The sequence below is a fragment of the Pygoscelis adeliae genome, unplaced genomic scaffold, assembly GCF_000699105.1.
Source record: "Pygoscelis adeliae isolate BGI_AS28 unplaced genomic scaffold, ASM69910v1 Scaffold4, whole genome shotgun sequence".
In the NCBI taxonomy this organism is placed as follows: Eukaryota; Metazoa; Chordata; class Aves; order Sphenisciformes; family Spheniscidae; genus Pygoscelis; species Pygoscelis adeliae.
In genome coordinates, this window is record NW_008824986.1 from 1,259,810 (window position 1) to 1,284,664 (window position 24,855).

Here is a 24,855-nt window from a genome sequence, read left to right on the forward strand (position 1 = left end):
ACCGGTTTATAGAAGTTTTTATTGTTCATTAAGGAAGCTTTTGTGCAAAAATCAAGACAATGTTCTTTAGAAAGCAACTGCACATGTCCTCCCAGCATAACTCAAGCGGGTCAGGTGCCACGGTCCACAGGAAGGGAGAAAACTAAAGAGACTCCCAGCGCTAGCACAGGATTTCCCCCAGTTCACCCTGCCCAACAGGTCGCTAGCATGAATCCTTTACTACTAAAAACCCAAGAAAATTAAAACCTTGCCAACCTGTAAGAGCAAGTGTCAATCCATCCCTACCTCCCCCCCAAAAAAATTCACGTTAAGAGAACGCCATCCAGTTTAAAAGATCAAATACCATACTGCACGCCGTGGTGTAACACAAGCCGTACCTCCAGGGCAGCGATGCTGAAGAGAGCCCATTTCCTATCTGGCATATCTACCCCAACTGCGATACACCGCTGGAACCACTGCACAAGCCTGCCAAGTCAGAAAGCTGCAGGTATTTTACATCTTTAGGGAAAATTATTTTTCTTTTTTTTCTTTCTTTCTTTTTTTTTTTTTTTAAAGCCATACCAACTTCAGTGTTCTGTACAAACGCAAACAGGAAAGACAAACCGGTATTGCTATCCATCAACACCGCCTAGATGTTTAGTATGTACACATAGTAACAAAAAAGCTGCAGTCAAGTGGTTTTCCATTAAACTGCATGAAAATTACTTTGCTTGCTGCTAAAGCACTGTTACTGGAGCTCCCGCCTCACCCAAGACACCACAGGAACAGTAGCAGTTGCCGGCACCTTTCTGAACAGGACTGGAATTTTCAAAGCTCCACCTCTGCCCAGCTCCTCTTTCCCAAAGGTCTCCTCAGAGCTACTCTGCTGCCTCTATTTTGGGGGTTAACTTGATCAGAACTACGCACTAAACGTTGGTAGGGGATGCAAGGTCCGTCTCAAGCAACACAAGCATAATTCTCATTCTCGAGGCCCCTACACCTCAAGGGCCTGACTTGTTTCCAGGGTAGCAGCCTGCCTTGAAAGGCTTTTGTTCAGAAGTTCAGGCCATTTCAGTGGGATGCTGCAGAGGCGTGAAAGGCAGGTTGTCAGGTATGCCAGCAGAGCTGCCAAATACCTACTACAGTGCTCTTACCTGCCATCTCCGCTTGCTACTCAGACGCATTTCCCAACAGAAATGGGAACTCTGGAAAAAATTTATACTTCAAACTACTCAGAAGGATGAGTGTCGGTGAGAACAGGTGGCAGCAATGAAACTGCCCGCAAGCCTCATAATGTCTCTGAAGTTTTAGATGACTGAAATATGCTACGAGAGAAAAACAGATCAAGAAACAAACTGGCAGTTTACAACAAAAACCATTTTCCCATGCATTCCGCCCTCTATGCTGAACTCACTTTGACATATGCACAGCCCCTGCTGACTTTTTCCCCCTCCATCTTCTACCAACCCAGCTCGCTCCACCTACTTGGCACCCGGCTGGCTACATGTAGGAAGCTGCAAGACTAAGCAGAATTGAGCAACTAGGATAAGAAAAAAGGGAGCCATTCCTTAAGTACGTCAGCATGCTTCAAAAGACTGAAATCCCACTGTACAGGGCTCGACAGTAGAACACCCATGCTTAGACCGAGTAATCCAAGGAAATAAAAGGGACATGATCAAAGGTTGAGGGAGGGTTTCCTTAGCTATGATAACACCAGGAGCCGTAAGTGTGGTCACTCAAATGCAAAAGCGTGGTCACTCAAATGCAAATGCATCTTTTTAGGTACCAGTTACTTTGAAAGTTAGCTGGGCACACAAAGTCCCCTCCTTTGCATCTGTAGAGCTTTGAAAATTCCAGCCGAAGGGATTCCCAGATTCAACATTATCCCTTAGAGTTCTCCTGCGGTTACACAGAAAATATTCCAGCCAGATGTTAAAAATGCAAAGCGTGTAACCTTCCTAATGCTGACTACAGAAAGACATTTGAAAGTTTAGTTGCTATCTTGTTCTTTTTTTAAATCAAAAGATAATAATGAGTCTTGTCTCATTTCACCTTCTCTGTCATTCTTCCCAGCACCTAAAAAAACACTTCAGCCTACCAATTAAAAATCTACAACACACTGACTATTTTTAGGAGCATAATGAGTTGAACTGTACAATCAGAAATATCTTTGTTAAGTCAACAATGAAGATCTGATCCTTCAACAGCAGCGCTGCTACAGAAGAGTTACAATAAAGGAACCTGAAGGTCAAATTGTTAATGAGGCAGAGAGGAGGGACATTTGAGATACAGCTCTCCGCCAACCTTGGCCCACATTTTTAAGAGCCATGGCAAACTTTCAGAACTGGAAATTCTTCTTCTAGTTCCACACATGACGTTTGCAGTGATCAACAGCCTAAAGGGAAAGAAACAGTGTATGTTAGTGGAAAAAGCCTTGTTTGCAAAAAAGTGTGCATCTACACATACAATTCAACGCCTTATTATGAGCCAAGATCTTGGGAGCAACTCTGTTTTTCTTAAAATAAGTGATTCCAGAGAGGATACAATAAATAACAACCTCGTCCCCACCCAGAAGCTTCAGGAAAGAATGCTGATGACCCTTAGCCAGTAAGGCCTGGCAAAAAAAGCATCAGCCCACAGCAATACTGGAAGCCAATGTTTAGAGCCTGATGAGAGGTCATGACACAATCTGTTGGCTGTGCGAACACAGACTAAATATAAAGCTCACATTGTACCTTACTATAGATTCTGAAATGCTAGCAGATGGGTAGGGGATAGGAATGAAAGGGAGAGGAAACAGTCTGCTTTAAGAAAGCTGAGGGCTATGGAAGACCTTCTAATTAAACTCAACCACATCTAGCCAGTACCCTTTTGCTTCCTGAAACTGGAATTCATCCACCTGAAAGTGTGGCATAGAAGCCAGAAAAGTAGTTTATAAGGAGCTACCAAAGACCAATAGGAAACTTGAGGCAGAATCCTGCTTTACATACATTGCACTGAGCAGCAGTCTCCATGTTCTTACACCAGTAACCTGGACCCCAGACACAAGCATCATCCCCCACGAGAGGCCGTTTAGCTGATCCACAGACTCCAAGTTTCTGTGAAAAGAACAGCAGCAGAGTCAGCATCTTTCTATATGCACCAAGAGATTTCAACTCCAGCCTTATGTCTGAGCTTCCACCTGACCGACTGGGGAAGCAACACTGAGGTAGCTTCAGGAGCTCCCACAGTACCATGGCTCAACTGACAATTGCAGTCACACTTGCAGCAGAACAAGTAGACATGAAGCAGTAATCTGACACGAGGAAGAATTAAGTTACCGCAACTGATTCTTCATATTAAGTCTCAAGAAACAGAGCTTCTAGAAAGGGACCTTTCTCAAGAAATGTCATTTAACTTCCTCTCATCACATTCAGGGCACACTACACCTAGTTACTGAACCTCAACAGTGGATAACCACTGGCAGCTCTTTTCTTCTATCCTTCCTTGCACAAGGCTGGCAGCCAGACAGCTGTCCATTCAGTAAGCCCAAGGCTTTGCACAACCGCATTTGCTCCAAGCATTCAGTATGCTGATTTTTATTCCAGCAGAGTTTCTTCATGCCAGGCACTGAAAGGCGTACAGAAGAGTAGGCAGGACCGTATCAGAGCCCGTACTCAATAGAGCTAAACGCAATACTCACAGTACAAACAAAAGTGGGATCCATCACCTCTGCCAAGAGTTGCACAACCACGGGTTCATACTGTTCCACAAACTGAACACACTGTAACAAAACACAGGTTGAGAGATTGTCCTGTTAAAACCTTAGAAAGAAGATACGGTCTTCAGCAGGCAGGCCTGTACACTACTCCAAACACCCCAATAATACATCCCAAACTGATAAACCAGAGGCTTGAGCTCTGCAGATCAAAAAGGACTCAGCATCGCACTAATCACACAACTAGATCATTTTTTGTTAGCTCATATCTGCCTGCAGCTCTCTGCAGACAGGTTATGATGAGAAAGGGGTAAAAAGGAAAAGAACCAAGCAGGACAGGCTTTGATTTGCAAAGCTTAGTCTCTAATTGTGGAGATCACTGCTGTCTCAAAGGAAAGCACACTGAACAAGCTAGAGGCAAACATCCTGAACAGGATGGCAGCAATGCAGCAATGACTCTTAAGCACTTTCAGCCCAAGTAGTTACTATTCACTTCAGACCAGGCAGCAGCACAAACACTTTTCATCGATAACAGTCAGCCCTCTAGTGGGCAGACCATCTCCAAAGCACAGAAAGATGTTGGTGTTCTCAGCAGAGACTAACGGCACCAATTAATAAGCGAACCACAGCTATTCAACAGCGTCAGAGCAGTTAACAGGAATAGCTGTTTCATAGCTGCTTTAAGCCTGTATACTGCATGCCTAGTTAAATGTAAAAGCAGTTGCGACTTGCTGACACTCAGAGCCACCTAATAAGATTTCCAGGTAAGTCTTGATAGCAGTGGCCTAACAGGTGTTGCTTTTTGCTGTCTCACTGGAATTATGCCAGCCTACTTCCAATTACTTTATTAATCCCCTGAACAGGATCAGTGTTGAGGAAAAAAAACCTTCAGCTGTTCCCACCCACTGTTCTCTGAGGATTTCCAGGCAAACCTTTACTGACTGCAAATTAGTACAACAATCCAGCCAGTCAATTCAGGCTCTTAAAAGTCTCCATCTATTCAAAGGACTGCCAACCCCCAAGGACAGGAAGTGCAACAACCTAATCCCTCTGCACCCCAAACTCCTTCCAGCCTCTAGCAGAGGGAGAGAGTCCTTCAACTCTGACCTGCATTACACTGATTACTCTTACAAAAACCACCATGAGAACCTGCTCACTAGTTTTCCCAAATACTCTGCAAGATGTTTCATCCTTCTGTTCACCTCTATCTGCCTTGTTCTGACTGGAAGGCAGGCTGCCACACAGCAAGGCCTGTGTGGTCACTTGACTGCCTCAGATCAAGCCTGCTCCCTCTTTTTTGCTCTACTGCACGTGAGAAGCTGCTGTGCTTTGGTGCTAACTAGTGAAGGGAAAAACGTAAGAAGGATCAGGTTGCTGAACACAAGCCAGTCCCCAGCTGCACCTGTGGACAGTTTGTCTCCAGTCAGAGACCAAGGCAGTCAGCCAAACACGGAGACCTCTATTATGAGTACCTGGACATTTATAGCACAAGTAGAGACACTTGAGAGACGGACCTGAAATTAGCATGTAGACAGAATATCAGGTGAAAACACTCGGAAAATGAGGTGAGCCTAATTGTCATTGTAGGACCTATGTAAACCCAACAAATCAACAAGGACAGTTCCCAACCATCAACAAGACCATTGCTTTTTAGCCTGCCTCCTACAAAAGCACTTTACCTGATCACTGACAGACTCTGGCAGGAAGTGACAGACTTTTTCCAGTAAAGCTTCAATTTCAGCTGTCGTGGCATTCTTCTCTAGTTCTTTGTCTGCATAAGCTACCACCATCTTGCAGATATCACAGAAGCCACCTGCAGGTTTCACTAAAACTGAGAAGGGGGAAAAAAAAAAACCAACAAAAAAAAAACAAACCAAAAAAAGTCAGTGCTTAGGTAGTTCCCCCAAATAGAAGAAAGGAGGCAGCATCAGCAAAGTACTAAAGCATGTGTGTTCAAAAGAGATATAATCATAGGTGAACTAGCTCATTTTGCAACACCACCAACTCCTCATTACCAACCTGGCTGCTGTGGAGGCTTGTTGGCTGCACAGCATTTCAGCATAACACACACAGCTTCGGGATTCGTTGCCTCCAAGAGCATGTCAATCAAAGCCTGGCCATAGACATCTATGAAGTCCTTACACTGGTCTTTGACACTTGCTGGGAACAGGTAGCAGATCACCTCCATTTCACGTACAATCTCCTCCTGAAGCACAATGAAGGATGCGTGGCAAATGAGGAACAGAAATCTGACTCAATTCATAAGTACGTTTTCTTATTCCATCCTACCCAGGGTGGAAATCTTGTTCTCATGAAAACAGGCAATAAAATTAACTTTCCTTCCCCCTCCAATACAGCCCCATTTTAGCCAAAGCCTAGGAAAAGGTACCATTTCCACCACTTACACACCTCTGTCTTGTTGCTCTCCAAGAGGCCAGTCACTTCTTTCACCATGGTCTCGCATACTTCACACAAGGAAAAAGTTTTCTCTTGAACTGTGGCTTTCTGAGTACACAGAAGAAACATACAAACCAATAAATCAGCACTTAACAGCATTTGACAGGGACAATTCGTAAAAGATCAGTCTAACAGTATTCACATTCAGGTGCAGCACACTAATTCATTTACCTAGCTGGCCAGTTTGAGTTGAATTCAAAAGGTCACGCAGAACCCAAAACCAACCTCAAAGGTCTCAGTAAAAAGCCTTTCTGAATTAACAGTCATTTTGTATGACTAATTAAGACTACAATCCCCAGGTTGTATAAGGAGGGGAGCTGAATTTAGTAGACACGGAGAAATAAGCAGCCCCACAGTGACTGGAGTCAAGGAAAATAGGAAGTGGTTTTTTAAAATACATTAATTGAGGATGAAATTTACTAGAATTGAGAGCACCCTCCTGTTTGCAAAAGAAACCTAGAAATTGAGGGACTTGAGGGACATTGTTTGGAGCCTGTTAATCAGAAGTTAACTGTCCTCAAAAGATACTTTCCTTTCCAAAAAACCCTCAGCCCATGTCTCACCCAAAGGCCATGGGAAGCTAAAGGTGCTTCTCCAAACTTGGAGCTTCAGCATTCTGACTCTGATCGCTCATCTCCACATGCAGAGTGCTGTCCCATTTTTAAAAGGGATCAAAGCGTAACTCCAAATGTAGAGCAAAACTCAGATTCAGCAATTCGCCCTCTAACATTTGAGGCGTCATTTAGAATGGCTGCTATACTCTACTGCTGGAAGAAGAGTTCCCATTTCAATTCTGAAGTATTACCTTATAGCTTCGGTTTAGCGTAGGCTCTGCTATTTTAACAAATCAGTCAGTTCTACTTCACAGATCAGCATCAGAAACAAGAGGAGGCCAGGAATTTATATGCAGAAAGACTTGGATTATTCTATGCGTAAAAGCTCATATTTTTCTGTTTCACCCAGTTCATTACACTAAAGCAAGAAGGAAGGCAAAGCTGTTGACTACAAAAGGTCCATCTTACCTCCACAGTTTCCATTTTCACTTCATGAACCACTTGAGCTGGCACCAGAGTCTGAAGGGGAACAGATTTCATGGAAGGACAGAACCCAACCATGGCACAAATGTCCTTTGGTTGCTGGAAAGAGATGTATAAGAAATTTTTAAAAGTCTAGAAGACTCTGCCCTTTCGATGGAGCCTGTAGGCAGGCACAGAGAACAAAGTTTTAAAAGGCTCCAACACAACTACTTTCATGACTACTTCAAGTATTGCCAAAGCATTTGATATGGTTATAGGCAGGACAACTACCAGATGAAATTTAGCAGTTCCTTTAAAAGAAGAAGAGGTTAGACCACATCCATTAAAAAACCCACTTTACCATGAGCTAGTACACTATGCAAGCCCTTCAAAGGAGTTGACTTAAGAGCTACCAACACCAAAACAGGCCACCAGCATCACATTAGACCTGCAATCCACAAAGCTGCTCCCCTGAAAGCTTTAAGTAATCACAGAAGAGGCTAATTATCCTGACTTCTGAGTTCACCCAAAAGCTGAAAGAAATGCCTAGAAGAAAGGACTCCTTTTCTCATCCACAAACTACCTTTTTTAAAGCATCCAGTAACATCCCATTTTGCAAACAGAAACAGATTCCCGCATTACTGAACACAGCCTATAAGAAACAAAAGTTAACCATGTTAAAACCTAAGCCTAACCCTTTTTACACAGTGACTGTATTTCAAGTGTTCTTTTTACAGTAAGAGGGAAAACAGCAAACAGAAACAAAGCCTTTAAAAAGGCTTTCCAAGTCTTTCTCAAAGGTTTTAGAAACATACATTACTAAATGCAAAAATAAATGCCGGACACGAGGCAAACTGCTCTAAGGAGGTCACGCAAAGTGAGAAAGGCTATACAGGGTAATACACAAAACTTGAATTTTCCCACCCAAAGTCTACTTAAGCTAAAAAAAGTTACCTTTGGTCCTAGAAGATCATACCCCACCCTGTCACCAGGGCATCAAGCAAAGGCTTATGCAACAGTTAATATATCATGCCAAAACCTCATGCACAGGCAAAAGCAGTATCTCAAAGATACAGTGCTGCTTCAGACTACTCCAGGCAGTACCTTTAAGTCAAGCCCTTTGGTTCACGCATTGTAAGAAGCATTTCCAGATATTAATGTTACAGCAACACCCACATACACACAACATGTTCTCTCACAGAGAGATGACAGACACAAGGTCTCCCAGGACTGGTTAAATTAAAAGCCCAAATAGCTCTAGGAAGCAGGAGCCTAAAGGCCTCCCACATCTTCTTTTCAATTCATATACTCCAAACATCTATACCATTGGCCTAGATTTAAAGGTTAACCAAGAAAACACCCAGGGACAGTTTCACTCAAGCCCTTTTGAGCCCAGACTTTAAACCAGAAGCTGACAGGAGCCGCCGGCATGCTTTTTCCACATCTATCCTTCTTGTACAAAAGTGAGCATGTTTTCTGCTCTACTGGCCAAAGCATAATCAAGCTGAAATCTTAGTAGCACTAACTGGTATCTGGAGCTGGAAGTAGGACTGATCCACTAGAGGAAGTCTATAGTCTTTCTCTGTTTTAATCACATAAATATCCCTTGTATCTGTCAACACTGAGTACAATCACACCATGTACACAGCTAATAGAGCAAGAAGTGAACTACAAGCCCTTTAAGAGCAAGAAGTGAACTACAAGCAGGCTATCACCACAGGCAAGTTGCTCACCTACCTGATCCTTCTGTTGACAGGGGAGATTGGAGACAGAGGAAGAAAGGAGAAATTAAAGATAACAGTTAAGAGAAAAAAATGTCAAGCACTTGGAACTGCATATACTCTTTCCATGAAGATGATGGAATATGACATGGTCCCCACCCCAAAGATCCTTAGCATTGCTACAGCAACTCACATTTAATTGCACAGTGCTAACCAGCATTATTCATTTGAAGTTATTAAAGTACCCTGGGCAAGACTACCTCCAAAGAGATTGAACAACACTCAGCCGGATGCAAGGTGTAGTCATATTCCAATTTCAGGTATTAACAACACACTGCATCGCAATGCTTAAAATGAGAAACGAACTGTTGTTGGAACAAAGATTTGCTTCCCCACCAAATGCTTAAGCAGTACGAGCTTCTAAGTAGCCTTTAGCAACTGGAAACAAAAAAGGCTACTGTATTGCCAAATTCAGGTTCAAGTCAGCCACATACTCTACTCAAATTCACCTACAATTTGTTATGTTACTTGTGGCATCTAGGCATTGCATTCTCTAAGGAAAGGCTTACCCATTTTTTTTTTAAGAGGCTTTGAGATGTCTGGATAAAGAGGTGCTATGGAGGCAGTCAGAGGTAAAATATATTGTATGTTGCTGCAGAAGACCAGAGCTGGTGCAGTACCACTCACTTTCCATGACTCCTATCAAGAGCCCAGAGAGCAGGAGTCTTGAGATAGCAATTCCAGAAGAAGGACATTTAGTCTTGCTTCAAATAGACACATTATCTCTAACACTTGAACCAATTTTGCAATACTGTGACGAAGACCAACTCTAATATGCTTAACAGCATTTGGTGGGGAGGGGGGAAGCAGTGTTAAGAACAGGACTGAGATAAAAGATTATGAAGGAACCTATGTAATGCATCTTCTGTGTTTCAAAGGATTAGAGTGCCTTTTGCACCACTGAAGTGGTTGTGAAAGAAAAGGAAAGTACTAGAGAAAGCATTCTGAGACTGAAGTTACTATCCAATTAAATGCCAAGTTCAAAGCGTTAACACCAAGACTTACAGAGCAAGGGCTCTCCCCAGACTTTTACTGAAGTAAGTGTTTCCTGTTTCCAAATAAGTTAGCTGCACAAAGCAGAAAAATGTACTGAGAGCAAATATTATATTCTACTGATCTTACCATGTGCATCATCATTTGGATAGCCAAGTCAGAATACTCAGAGATATAGTTCTTGCACTGCAGGAAGTGGGAAAAGAAGGTCTTGTAAATATCAAACCATTTAAGCTGTAGAGTTAATCTAGAATTTTCTAATACATCTCAAGGTATTAATTTACCTGCTCTACTTAATAACCCTTCTGTTGTCTTTCAGAGCTTGTCCCAAATATAAGACAGCATTTCAGGTTACACAATCATCGCACACATAGCTGCTTATCTGACAAGTCCTTTTCTCTCCCTCTCAGGGCAAAAGCACTCCCCCTCAATGATATGACCACATTACCCTGCCAGATAATTTTTATGAAAAAGGCCTTTAAGGTCTAGCAGCAATCTTGAGTCTTTTTCCTCCTCCCCAGTCCCATACACACCACCCCACCCAACTTTCTTGACCAGAAAGTTTATGATTTCAGTGTTGTTATTGTTATACTGTGTAACATATCCTACACATGACACACTCTCCTTTGTTTTATTAAATAGAGATTACATTGAGAGCATTAAGGCACTGAACAAACTATTGTGTTTGCATACAGGAACAGATTTTTAAACAAAAAAGATAGCTTACCATATCAGATATTTCAGGTCCCAAACGGTCACACTCCTCCTTGGCATGAGCAACCAAAGACTTTACAAAAGATGAGTTTGTCCTCACAGCTTCCTGAACATCAGTAACCAGGTGAATGCAATCTTGGCATACATCCCCACTTCCCTGGACAAAGAGCGAAAGGAAACTTAAATTGACATATCTTCACATAACACGTTTTAGAAGCTTCAGTTACTATCAAGTTTTAAAAGCTATTTTGAACTATATACAAACCTTCATAAATACTCTACAGAATACTTAAATGCCTGAGCTAATACAAATAGACAAGCTACTGCTGGTATGCGCATGAGCCACTAGATGGAGATTAGGTACCTACTTGGCTCTGAAACCTGAAGTAACTGTTAAGATACCCAATCTTCAAAAATGTCTTGGTTCTGTTACAGACCACAGTGGGAAGGTTTCTAAATCTGGCATAGATCTTACCTGCTGCACCCACAGCTGCTTGTTCTCCACCCACTCGACTGCTTAACTCCCATATCTAGGCTTGCTATCAAGACTCAGCCTCTACTCACAAGTTCATTGTCTCATCTACTCCCCTTTGTCAACTATTTGTTCTTTTCTGATCCAGTCTGTCACCTCTGGATTCAGAGATTGCTTCCCCTGAAGGGCACAGCTAGCAGATCACTCCATGTGAGAGAATTATTCTTCCTTTGAACACTGGTGCCAAACTTGCTCTCAAAAGAAATTGTTTCCAGTAAGACCTGCTTGACTACTACAGTCCTGGATGGGAACAGCCCAGCACAAGACTTGTCTTCATAGACTGTGGTTGTTAATCCAAGATTATACATATGGTCCACAGGGGCTGCAGCTATCATCTTACTTAGCTTTAAACCCACAGGTTAAGGAAAAAGGTAGCTGTCTGTATGCAGCAGCACAAAATTCAGTAGGAGAGAGTCACCCGGGTGAAGCACATCAGCTTAATCTGTGCCCAGTACAACAATCCCTTACCAAGATTCATCAGTAAGTTCTTACACAAAGGAGCGCTGAAGCTCTGGAGCAAAAAAACACGCACTTCTGCACGCTGGAATAGCACTGCATCCTTACCTTAGACTTCTGCTTGGGTTTGTCCTGAGGGTAAAGGAGAAGAGGCACGTTAGCCATGAATGGGGATGCCAGTTCAGAGAAATCCAGCTCTGGTATCTTATTGGACTGGAGTTGTTTCTGAAGTTTCATTGCTGCAAGGTGCTTCTGAAGGGACTGGCACAGTGAGAGGGCACTACATACAACTTCAGGTTTATCCTAGGGGAGATAAGATACATACATAAAGCTCTAGACTGATGGCACTTTTACATCAAGTTCAGATTAGAGAGTCATTCAGCTGAAACCTTATAGGAAGGGAAAATGTTTCACAGCAAGGAAGCAGTCTCAAATTTACACCGTTAATTGCAACGTCAGTGATTCATACAGGATTGAAGGATCATATGCACAATCTTATGTAGGAGAGAAATTCAGACATCAACAGGAGCACGACTTTTAATTCCAACAGTTGCAAATTGTTATCTACTCACTAGCTCTTCTTTGATCATATCCATGATAACTGGTAGGTAGGAATCCACAATTTCTTTGCACTCAGAGACCAGGCCTTGGTCAGGAAGAAACTCGCATGTCTTTTCCAAGTAAGAGCGGATCTCATCCTATAAAAGATGAGGTGGGCTATAGACTATCAAAATATAAATATTTCTATATCTATCCCAAATGCTCTTTCCATTCCCAAAACACACAGCACAAAGCCTAAAAAGCGCCCTTTGGACTCGGATAGGTCCAGGCAGTTGACAAGAAAACTAGAATAAGGTTTTACACTACAGGTCTATTTTCCCAAGTCCTGGACCTTTGATGAGACCCTGCCAAAATAAAAACATGAAATACTGCTTGCAAGGCCTGCACAACACAGTCTTGCAGCATAGAACATTTACATTTAAGAAGAGGAAGTGAAATTATGGACTAGTGGGACAGTGATTTGTTTATACAAAGTGCACCCAGGTTCACAAAAGAAAAAGGGAAGAAGCGCCCACAACCAAAATAAAGTCCACTTGGTGTAACCATCCACTTCTAGAGACTGCAGTATCCCACCTTTTAAGATTGATGGCCCACTGGCACAGGAACAATTTTATTAAGCATCTACAGTCATATTTGCTAACCTCTAAACCAGAAGAGGCTGTTTAAAAGCCTTTTCCCGTGTACTCTGGCCCCTTTCAACATCTGCTGCTTAGGTTGGGAAAACATCATGCAGATTACTCTTCTACCCCCTCACCTTGCGATCTTGTTAGAACAATGAAATCAAATAGTGCCTTGGGGCAAGGAGAAGGGGAGCTCTGCTTACCTCAGTGCCATTATCCTTCAAAACCTTGCCAGCCACTGTCACAAGTTCCTTACACAAGTCACAAGGGATACTGTTCTGGAGAGAGAAGTCGAGTTACTTTGAGACAGAATTAAGTACCTGTAAATGCAGCATGCGACTAACAAAGCAAAGAACAAGCATCACATTTGGAATTGAAATTAAAGAATAAATACTGGCCGAAGCTGGGTGGGAAGAGGTGTTTTTAAATAAAGAGTGAGGCTATTCCAAGCATGTCCAGCTCCAGTTTCTCCAGTAAATCAAAATGGTACGAAGAAGCAGGCATGCTACCACTTGCTCCTTTCACCTAGCCCCACCTCCCTTGAAGTATAAAGTATATTGCCCTGAGGAGCCTTCTCCTGAACCTCTTTTACCTTACTCTTCAAAGAGTTCACACTTACTAGAAACCTAAGAACTCTTCAGGCAGCTTCACTCATTTTAGTTGTGCTTTGCTATTCTGACATTCCTCCCTTCCCCTACTTTTCCACAAACTGAAACATATCTCAGCACAGATATAGCCAAGGTGGACTGAATGCATCTGTAAGTAAAATGCCTTTTTCCCCTAGAAAATTGTGAAACAATACCACAAACTACAGCTACATCTAGTAAAGCAGCACTCATATTTAGTACAAATGCAACCTGAAAAGCCACACCAACTGTAACATTTGTACCATTATTTACTGTCATGGCTTTCATAATTTAGCATATGCTGCATCTTTTGTGGAATATTAACTTACAAGAAAGATCTAAAAAAGCTGTATGCTTCTTTCGTAATAAGCCTATCAGTTTGGCATTGCTCAAATTAAGAATAAGAAAAGGATCTATGAATTAGGAGTCAGTTTAATAAAGAGAAACGAGTCTGAAATCCACTAGTTCCATTCCACACATTGCTCAGTGATTGTGCAACAGGTCACAGGAGAAGGCAGCAGACAAGTTGTCCAAGGCAGAGAAGTAGAAAGCAGCCTTTATCTAGCACCCAAATTAAGGCATAGTAACCAAGGCATAGTCAGATGTAGCACTTAACTCCTATCAGAGACTTTAGAAGTCTTCATCAGCATATGGAAACCAGCTACCTCAACTACAGGTGGGAGGAAGTCTCAGTAGTTGATACTTACTACAGTAGGCTTGTTCCAGACATTCTGCTGGCAGTGTTTCACCGCTCCGCACTGCGATGCTGTCCGAACACTCTGACACCATACCTCCGGACCCTGCACACAGTCCTTCTGCCACGTAACAGGGCTTGCCACAGCTGCCAAAAAAAAGAATTGCTCTTTCATAGTTGCACACTCGAATGATTTCCACTCCAGAGCAAGCAGGTTAATGCTGTACAGTGTAACCACAACCTCTCCAGTACACCACTTAGGTTTACTAACATTTTTAAGCACATTTCAATCCATCAATTTCTGACCTGAAACACAAGAATGAGTCCCAAATACAGATTACACAGCCAAAGAACTCAGAAAAACCATAACAGCTGAGCTTCTCTACTGAAGTGCCTGAGTCTCAGCACCTCAACAGTCCATTCCCCCATCATCCACCTTTTGTAAAAAAAAAAAAAAAAAATTAAAGAACAAAAAACCAAACCCCCACTTGGCTTAGCACACAAGAACTACCAGATGACTTGAAACAAAAAAACTGCTCATTGCAGAAAACTACGCTTCAGACAGCTAATTCCCAAAGCTACAACCCCCTGTTCTCCTGTCCTACTGTCCTTGCAGTCACTTCAACTCTGAACCAGCAGTCACATCCAGCTTGTAATTGCTGTCTGCATTCCTTCTCCCAGGTGAACCATCCTTTTCTCATACAGCAACTGAGAGAACTAGGAAACTAATTGAATTAGAAGCCACAACAATGCACACATTACATGGAGGACTTAAAAGCCAGGTGCAGGCCAAAACACTGATCATAAACAGAAAGTTTCAAGAAAGTCAAAGCAAAAGAGGGACAGAAAACAATGTGAGACATGTTCTATCATATAGTTTTTAAACCCATTAAATATATTTAGACTTTCTTTCCTCTTGGTCAGGTTCTTCAAGCATGCACAGAAAAATTTGTGGGGGTGAAAAAAAAAAAGTACAAGTCCTTGTCTGGACGTTACCTCCCACCCCACATGGAATTGCTTTGCAACCTATGAAGTTTTGAACTAAAATACAGAATACCATTTCTGGACAGTCTTTCTAAAGAAATGTAGCAGATCTGCACTATTAGTAAGTAATAGGACAAATTAATCAACTGCACCTTTTAGCTGACTTTCCAAGTTGTTTGGGTTTTTTTTTTTTATTGTGCTGTCTGGACTGGACACCCAACTTCTCCCAGTTTTCTAAAACCATCCTATCTATTGCCAGGCTCAGTTTCTTCAGCAGTCTCCTACATTGCACTAACCTATGAAGAAACAACTCCTAAAATCCTACAGCAGACAGGCTCCAAGGAAATTTGTCATGGTCTAAGCTTACAAGGCACTGCTGTCAAAGTTTTAGAAAAAAAAAAAGCCCATTCAAACCTATTAGCAGTATAGGTGTTGTTTAGGAGCCATTATCTTCACATCAATGCTGTTTACACATTACAAAACGCTGTAAAATTACATTGTCAACCAAGAAGCAGGAATTAAGCTGTTTGATTCCTACGAAGCTTCTAGTAAGCATCTATGACAGATGCACAGTCTCTTTTCCATTTTTCGCATCTCAGTTCTAAGCAATTAGAGGATCAACTTAATGGCTGAATTACCAGTGCGTGTACTAGGTACATAGCCACTACACATCAGAGCCAGATAAACACTGCTTTATAGGTGGCATTCTGCAGCCTTCTCAGCTGTTGATTTATAAAGCCTGTTTACACTGGATTTCACAGAGGAATGACCCATTTATTTTCTGAAAAATGAGCTTTGCATACTTAATCTTCTACACAAGAGCATAAAGTTTGCCACTCTGTCTCCCAGCAAAAAGCCTAGATTGCATATTATTCGTTGGCAAGACAGCACACTGGGATTGCTTATAAGACCGTAGGAATAACACTTCAAACCTTCTAATAATGTATGGTTAGCAAAATATTTACAGATAGCCTATTCTAAATTACAGCATTATTGATCTGGAAGCACTAGGAATAGTTAAGTTTCAAAGTCAGACTGGCCAGCCAAATAGCTGTCAGCTCTGGCAGGACAACAATAACGAAGTATACACTTGGCTGAAGGAAAGAGTTATTCTTCCCTTTCAGATATTGGTATTGAACAATGGTAGGAAGGCTCTGCAAGGCAGAGTCAAAGTCTGGCTAAAGTCAAGCAAGACCTTGACTTTAAACAGTGGAATTAAGGGCTTCCAACTATCTACAAGTATAGCTTTAGTTCTGTAAATCAAAAGATTACTCCCCCTCCCCCGTTTGAAACACACTGTAAAACTACAAAACTAAACTATAAAAATAAGTTATTCCAAGCAGTTTCTCAAACTCTTGATCTAAGAAGCCGTTTAAAACCCAAACTGAGGAATTCATGCTGTAACTTGCACTGTTTTGATCTAGCTCTTAATGAACTTTCAGTTTTTGTTTGGCTTTCTTACTTTAAGATCCTGTCACTGTATGACTTTTCAGATCCATACCCAGTTTTGGCACAATGTCTAACAGCTAGTCTTGTTCCTTCTTCCTCGTAGCCTCTGACCTGGTCATTATAAGTGCAGGACAAAAGAAATACTATGCTTCAGATCTATGCTTACTTATCAGCTTTTTTGGCTGTATGTCTTTAGCAAATTCCCCGCTGCACGGCTTCTGTATCACACAGATGCTCGCACAGAGTCAGTCACTAATGCTCTGACATGCCAGGATACAGCAAGGTATCGGCAGGGCAGCAGGGTTTTGTCAGGTTACAACACTGAGGCAGAAGAAAACCAAAGAGCAAGGCAGTAGTCTGAGACCTTTTGAAGTGAGCAGAGTGCAGGTTGCAGTTAATTCTGTTCAGAAGGGAAAAAAAAAAGTCTTAAAATTAGATTGATTTTTGACAGTACCTTAACTACTTGATGCCTCTGATTGTGCTGCTTCCCTGCATCACGTCTCACCAGTTTGGAAGGAGAAAAGAGTAATTTCTCAGAAGAGGTGTACACAGCCATATTTTGTTCAGATTCTGCTCAAAGCACTGCCACTGGGCACACAGACACTTCGGATTTGAGAATAAGGACATTAATGTTATCTGTAATCCTCTACTGGAGACCAAAGCCACAAAATCTCAGAAGAGCTTGAGACCAGGAAGGACAATGAAGAATGAGAAGCATTGAACTGTTCATAAGCCAGTGAACACTGAAAACTAGTTTTAGAATGCAAGTAAGCATCCCAAACACCTTCCCACTGGTATTATTTAAAGTCCTCACTCCTGCACAACATCAGAGCAAGATGAAATGCCAATGTACCTTCATAATTTTTCCATCAAAAAAGCCATTAGATTCAGGAAACCTGATCAGCTATGCCATGAGGATGAACACTTATCTACAGAAAACAGAAAATTAAGGAACAGCAGCATCCTGTCAGTTATGAAGGACACTGAGGAAGTTCTTTCCTTCTGAGAAGACAACTCTATATTTGATGCTTTCAGTACAGATCTTTCTGGTCAAACGGTCACTAGGCAAATTTGTTTGTTAGGGCCACACGTTGCTGGGCACATTTTAGAAAGCAGTTACAGAACAAAGACGACATGCACTAAGCATGGTTTCTTTTCTTCCATCTTCCACAGTGACTTTAAATATAGTTAAGCTTGTATTAGTTTATTCTCTATTGTGTTGTAATATTTTTATTACATAACTCAATGTCTAATATGAAAGGATGCACCTTCATTGCAACAGTATCCACCCTCCCTTTCTGAATGTCCTAGGAAAAACAGAAACAAAACTAAAAAACTCTGCATTAATTCACATCTTGCGGATTCAAAAAAGAATAGCCTGAAATCCTTGACTGTTCCCACTACTTTTTCCCTTTAGCTTGTTCTCCTATTTAATTATGAAACAGCATTTTCCTCATATATTAAACTTACTGGCATATTTGCTTTTGTTGTAATGTGAAGTGTGTTAAGACCTTGTGCTGTTTCACCACAGAACAAACAGTTCTGAGTCTTAACAGTTATCTTGCCTGTTCCCTCAGAACAGCCTCTGCTGCAAGAAGAGTGACACCTTAATGTGGTATTTCACATCCCCAGCAGCAGCAAGCTGTGAGAAAGAGAAAACAAAGCACTGCCAGTTACCTCACACAACTCTTAATGCTTGCTGGATAAACCCAATGGGATTACCTTCTTAGTTATCTCTGGCATGCCTTTTTTATATATTATTCTTTATCTAAGGTCATCCATTTTTAAATAGATTTCTCCTTTCTCTGTAGATTAGCTCTCAACAGTCACGTGTCATGCCCACCCAAACCTCCCCCCTTTCCCCAAAGCTCTTGCAAGCCACTATTTTTAGAGCACCAAACAAGTTTATCTGTGAAGGCCAGGGTGTTTCTTTACTCGTCCTCTTCACTGGCTCCTCTCTTCTTGAACTGCTTCAGAGATGTGGTTTCTTCAATTTTAGAACGAATGGTCTTTGCTCCACCAAGCTTTTCCTAAATTAAGCAGTGAAAGAAAATGGAGGAGGCAGGAGAAGGGGGGTAGAAATGCAATCCATGTACAAAGGGTACATCTTTCAGATGTGAAAGACTTCAGCTTTCGGGCTTCTAGCCAAGCTGACAGCCCACAAGCACCCTAGGATGCTTGCATACACTTGCAGCTTCTCGAAACAAAAAACAAACAAAAAAAGAGATTCATACCCACTCTGACCTCTCCAATGCTGGTGACAGACAAGAGAAGCCATCTCCCAGAACAAGCGTTGCCTCAGAAACACAGCCTGAAGCCAAACAATGTAATCAAAATACTCCACAAGTTGAAGGGTAACAGCAGAAAAGGAAGGAGAAACCTCTTCTTTGAGGCCCAGGTCAGCAACCTAATACTGCCAGAACACCAGTAACACAGTCCTGACAAGTGACAGCTACTGCATATCTCATGGGGCCCTGCCAAGGAATTCACGTAAAATCCAGTTCAAGGGCTGCAAAGACAAAGGGAAACCTGCAACTTGCTCCCACAGTGGTACTATCCTACTTACTTCGATGACTGTGCATTACTCCCAGGTACTTCTTCAAAGCAGCAAGTGCCAACTACAATCTCCTTCCTTGACACTAGGCATCTGGAAGGGAAACGCTAACATATGTTCAGAAGTTAGTGAAATAGAGGTGACAGCCCTCTCAGACAATTACCACCTTTTCTACTTGGAAAGCTTACAGAGCCACGCATGTGAAAGCATAGTTCAGTTCTTCATTCCTCTTCAGGAAACAGGAATCTAGAAGAAAGCTTATAATGGCTGGATTACCATTCTGCAAGGACAGCTACTGGAAAATTGTTAGGTAATTACTCTTCCTGAGAATAACCCTCCCTTCTCTCAAGCATTTGTTATTCTTCTTCTAGGGAGAGCCAGCCTGAATTTCTTCCCGAGATTCTCAGAAAAACATCCTAAGCAATCCCCTCCAAAGCTGTACTGAATCTACTACTGAGACTTTTGTGATCGTGCTTAAAAGTTAACACCTTATATAAGCTTCTATGAAGAGGGATTCTATATGGGCCAGACCAGATTCCCTGAAGAGCCAGAGAATAAACTAGAAAACTATTATGCAGAACACACAGAAATTCAGCTTGAAGATTCAAGCCTCCTCCAAACCAAACTGCTAGAAAAACCTCAGTGTGAGCAGCATTTTTACAGACAAATTAACCTACAGTTGGCAAGAAAACGAAAGAGCTGAGCTGCTGTTTACTTTAATGGGTTGAAGTCAAATGTGGAAGATAACTTGAGGTGCTGTCAGCTCTTATGCTTTTATGACAGTCTAATTTGTTCTGAGTATATTAACATATTCATCTGGAAGGATGCTCTTTCCCAGGCTGTCCCACTTGGCAACGTTAAAAAAAAGACTATTCATTATCTCCCAGAAATGCCCATAGACCAAGTGAATGCATCAGACTGCCATTCTGTGCTCAGTTACTGACTTTTCCCCATTTCTTTAGGGAACTGCAAAAGCAAAGTGTGTTTAAGTTAAAGAAGTCAAGAGGGATCAACTTCTCTTCAACAAATCTTACAAAGTGTCAACGAGTCAAGGAGTGACCTCAACCTGAAGTTATCTGAAGGGCTCAGTACTCCACAGCCTCTCTGCTCAGTTAGTGAGTTTAAGTAAAATTTCAAAAGTTGTAACCTCATCACTTGCTAGTAACTCATGCCAAAGGTCTACTATGCCTTTGGATTACTGAGGCAGTAAACTGACCACAGTATTTGAGAGATTACAGGCAATTTGCAGAAAACACACATGAAATCTGACTAGCTGTTATGGGTATTCCAGATGTCAGTTAAAAATCGGACTCTTCCTGTCCTGTATCTACTGATCAAATATCAAGCCTGAAACATTTGTAACTAGTGCAATTCACAAGAAATTAGTTTTGAATTATTGCCATGATTGGGCTTTTCCTCACAGTGGGGAGCACATTCCCATTCTGGTACGCTACCTCTGCTGTAAAACACTATTCTTACCACAGATGCTCCCTTGCTTCCCTCACCAGAAGACAAGCACGGTAAGAGAAGCAGTTTGTGTACATATAAGCAATCACAACATTAAAGATAGCAGAGAACAGGATGAGCCGAGACAGTAAGATCAGCTCTACTGTCCCAGTAAGTTGTCCCAATTGCTATAAAGGTTGAAAGAGAACCATAATTTCCACATTGACCAGAGGTTGCTACTAGGTTGCCAAACAAGCCCCGACTTCTGCCTAAGATTTTTCTGTGACAGAATCTAGGAGAGATACTTGGATGTTCAAGGGCATCTGGCAGTCATCAGGAGTAAGCGGTCCCATACTGTATGTTAAGATATTCCCAAGAAGTTATGAGAAACATTTTTTCCCTGCAGCAGATCCCTGTAGAAATATGCCTAAATGTTTTGAACGTACTTCTTGTCCACCTCCATTCCTTCTGTTTTTGTTTTGGGTTGGGTTTGGGTTTTTTGGGGGGTGGGGGGCAGATTTCATGCAAGTCTCTGCAGAAATTCTGTATTGAACATCCTCCCTTCACCAGACAAATATATTCACACCACAAGGAATGGAAAAGTCTGCTAGTTATGCAGAGAGGCACGTCTATAAGAGAAGACAAAATGCCTGGCCACAGGTTACACTACAGCCCCAGCAAAGCACAAGTGAAGTCCAGAAGCATCTAAAAATTTCAGAAAATGGAAGGGCAGTTCAAGACACCGCCATGAAGAAAGAGAAGGAAAGTCTCGGGGGCGATGCTCTTTTTCACACTGCTGCCGGAGAAGTGCTTTAATGCAGAATGAATACCAGACATGGAAGACAACTCAACAGGAAGCTCCCTTAGGGAAAGGGAAGACATCAGACTCCCGCAGCTGAGCAAAGAAAGTATGCCAGAGGGATGAAAAGGGACATTTTAAAGAGCAGCTTCAGGGAGGACAGCAGTTAGCAATAGGAGAGCCTGGAAAAGGCAAACTGTGGTGCACAAGGTAAAAGAATAACCTACTCAGCAGTACAGTGATGAAGCAGTTGATAGCAGGGAAGAAGAAAGTGTTAACTCCTAAGCTGTGCATACTAATAGCTTGCATCCCAATATGAACATTGTCAAGGGATTTTAAACTGTTATGTCTGGAAAAAACAAGCCTTGAAATCTCACTGCAAGATTCATTTACTCAGCATCTCAAAGAAAATCTCTCCATATGCAGACTTTCACAGAAGTAGAGAACAAAGTTTAAAAACTAGTCAGGGCAAACAGTGTAAACATGATACTCCTCACTCCAAGAGGAAGAAAAATACTGATATCTGAAATTAAACATTGCTGCATGACCAAATACACGGACAAGCATTGCCTCAAAATATACGCACGCACTTCAAAGACCACAGAAGTACACCTTTTAACTTGCAATAGGAACTCCGACATCTTAAATAGCAGCAAATTAATTGCATACAAAAGCTGCTACATAAAGAAAAAGAAATTAAACAGAAAATGGACTGCGAGTAAATCCTTAAAGAAAAAACAAACACAAACCCTTTTTTTGTCATGCAGTTCTAAGGCGTTGCCCCAAACCTGCTTTGAAGAATCAGATCCACGTGAGACATTGAAACAAAAACCCACTGGCAGCCAGCAGTAACTGGTCCTGCTTCCCCACAGATACAAAGTAAAAATCTGCCTGCATGTTATACCATAAAACCCTCCCTGGAACAGCACAGTCCAACCTCCCAGGGGGTCCCAACGGGCACCACCGTCACCTGATGGAGACACATTCAGTTTTGCCGACAAGCTCCCACTCTCTTGTTCCACTCTCCACCTCATCTCAGTTTTCAGAGATTCCCAGAACTGCTTCTTTATGGTATGCCGAATAGCACAAACTGAGATTGTTAAAAGACCACGTAAGACTTCAGAAGCTCTGCAGACATGATCATGCCTTTCACTGAGCGCAACCATGACCAGGCAGAAAAGCTTGCGCAGCTCCTCCAGACACAACCAAGAAGTCTTTCTATTTATACCTCTTCTGCAAACAAGGAGGAGATTGTGCACGTTTACAGAAGCCACATGACTGGTGTGCTATACTGCTTCATTATATGACAGTCGTGAGGTGCCTCATACCCACAGCACTCCCTGTTACTCCTCTAAGAAAACAGGGATATATTTTTTAGAAATAAGACACCTTCCACTGTTTGCTTAATTGCATCTACAGTAGCGGGCTGCATCAGCCTAGCTTTTTTGTTAGAAACCACATTCCCAACTAGAGCAAGCCTGCAAACTACAGAGCATAGTCCAAGTTCAATTATCTGCTTTTTCCGCATCCTCCAGAAAATTCAAGTCAGACTAATTCAGCCTTCAATTTTTCTGTCCCCAGATGTTCTGACCAGCGTTTGCTAGAGGAATTATACATTAGTTGGAAATCTTGGAAGGAGGGAAGATTAAGGCTACTATTTTAGGGGGGGTGAAATAATCACATCCTCAAACTTTTTACTTTCCACTCCCAGCTTAACTTTTATTTTACCAAGAGGAAAAAAAAAAAAAAATCAGCTCAAGAGAAACTGACTTCATTTTAACTGCGCACCCAGCCTTCCTCCTTTCCCGGTCTCAAAGACAAGCGATAATCAAAGTGCATATCAGTAGTCTGGAGATCCTGAGTCCTGTACACCCTGCTTTAATTCCTTCATGTCTCCCTTAAAGGGAAGATGCACAGAAGCACTGTAAGTAGGTCAACCAAAAACCCTCATGGCCTACCAGCCATGCTGTAAGCCAGCCAAGTAACTCCATTAGGATACGCCAAGGGTGGCTAGATTTTGATACAGCTTATTAGTTAGCTTAGTAGGTGAAAAGTGTTTCAGGTTGTCACAGCAAAATCTTCAGAAAAATCTGCACGATACTATCATAGGTGAGTCAATTAGTATTCACAACAGAACCCTGGTGAAAAAAGACAGGTGTTTATTTTTGTTAAAACAGTGACTTCCTAAAGAAAAACAGGCCTAACAAGTTGTCTGCTATGCTCAGTTGCATACGCATGCCTTTAACAGGTAGACCAAGCTAACTCTCATTGCTGAACTGGTTTCTCATTACAATTTCCCTAAATACACTAATGGGAAACCTGGTGGATACTTCAAGGCAAATCCTTTTCACTTTTAAAGCACAAGAAACTACAGTGATTTTAGTGATTCGGAAACAGTCCCAATAGAAATGGTGATTGATGGCAGTTAATTCAGTGCAGAGCAGACACAAAAGTCGTATTATTAAAGCAGATAAATATGCAGAGTGAAAGCTGACATTTGCTTTCTTGTTTCCAGACTGAAAAGTCTGAAATTCTCCATTAAATTGTCCACATATCAGTATATTAAAACTCCACTTAAGTACAATCATACAAGATCCCAGAGGCAAAATTTACTGTAGTCTGCCAGTTGGTTATTCCTATGGCTTTTAAACAGCTAATCAAGCTTTTTTTTTTTTAGTTGACTTGTGAAATGTTGCAGGTTAAACTCATAAGCAAGTAAGCTCCAGGTTTAGAATTGTCTTATTTAAAGGAAAATTCTCCAAAAAATCACGTGTAACCTTCAATTTTGGGGTTTCTAGCCATTCCATACCACAACCTGAAGGTGTATTACCGCTCCAGTCAGTCTATGAATCATCTCTGTAGCTCTGTCTAGCTTCTGCGAAGTACAAAATACAAGCATTGCCTTTTCTAACCTCTAGTCCTAACGCTAAAAGCAGAATATCAGTTATTCCCACACCACCACTTTTACCTCAGCAACAGGTAACAAGGCAGCAAGCAGCAACATTAGTGGAATTTTCCATGTGGAGCAGGAGACCCTAATGAAATGAGGCTGCTAAAAGCATGCAACAGAAAAGGCTACCTCTTGCCATCTGAAAGAGGATTAACACCCACCTATCCCTGAAGTGCCAAAGATAAATAGAGCTGCTGGCAGAAAAACAGTTTCTACCAATTGCTCTTATTTGGCTCCAGGAGGTGATAAGAGTTGCCCAATTAGTGTCAGATACGGATACAAACTGACCCGATGCTACCACAGTGCCATCAGGAAGTTATTTCCCTACCAGCAGTGGGAAAGGCTGGTTTCTCACGGGGACTTTCCCCTTCTCCTTGCGAATAGATCGCCATTCTTGGGTGACTGGCCCCCACCCCAAATACAGCTTTTCCACCACAGGAAGGCGTCCTTGAAATCCCCGCTCGCTCCCGCCCCAGTCCCTGCTCCCCCGGCGGTACTGGCGGGACCGTTAGGCCCCACACCGGGCTGCGCCACCGCCAGGGCGGCG

General features: G+C 42.0%; 1 protein-coding gene across 1 annotated transcript in view; it reads right to left on the reverse strand.

The window, feature by feature from the left end:
* Positions 1–24,855, reverse strand: part of LOC103918602 (proactivator polypeptide) — a 25,667-nt gene continuing 812 nt past the window's right edge. Inside the window, exons 2-15 of the mRNA XM_009325981.1 lie at positions 14,140–14,273; positions 13,010–13,084; positions 12,198–12,323; positions 11,734–11,928; positions 10,651–10,794; positions 10,053–10,109; positions 8,887–8,895; positions 7,156–7,269; positions 6,086–6,181; positions 5,696–5,882; positions 5,356–5,507; positions 3,662–3,742; positions 2,970–3,077; positions 1–2,374 (exon numbers count right to left, since the gene is read on the reverse strand). Of these exons, the coding sequence (XP_009324256.1) occupies positions 2,339–2,374; positions 2,970–3,077; positions 3,662–3,742; positions 5,356–5,507; positions 5,696–5,882; positions 6,086–6,181; positions 7,156–7,269; positions 8,887–8,895; positions 10,053–10,109; positions 10,651–10,794; positions 11,734–11,928; positions 12,198–12,323; positions 13,010–13,084; positions 14,140–14,273 (1,514 nt within the window). The 3' untranslated portion in view covers positions 1–2,338. The remainder of the gene's footprint in view (positions 2,375–2,969; positions 3,078–3,661; positions 3,743–5,355; positions 5,508–5,695; positions 5,883–6,085; positions 6,182–7,155; positions 7,270–8,886; positions 8,896–10,052; positions 10,110–10,650; positions 10,795–11,733; positions 11,929–12,197; positions 12,324–13,009; positions 13,085–14,139; positions 14,274–24,855) is intronic.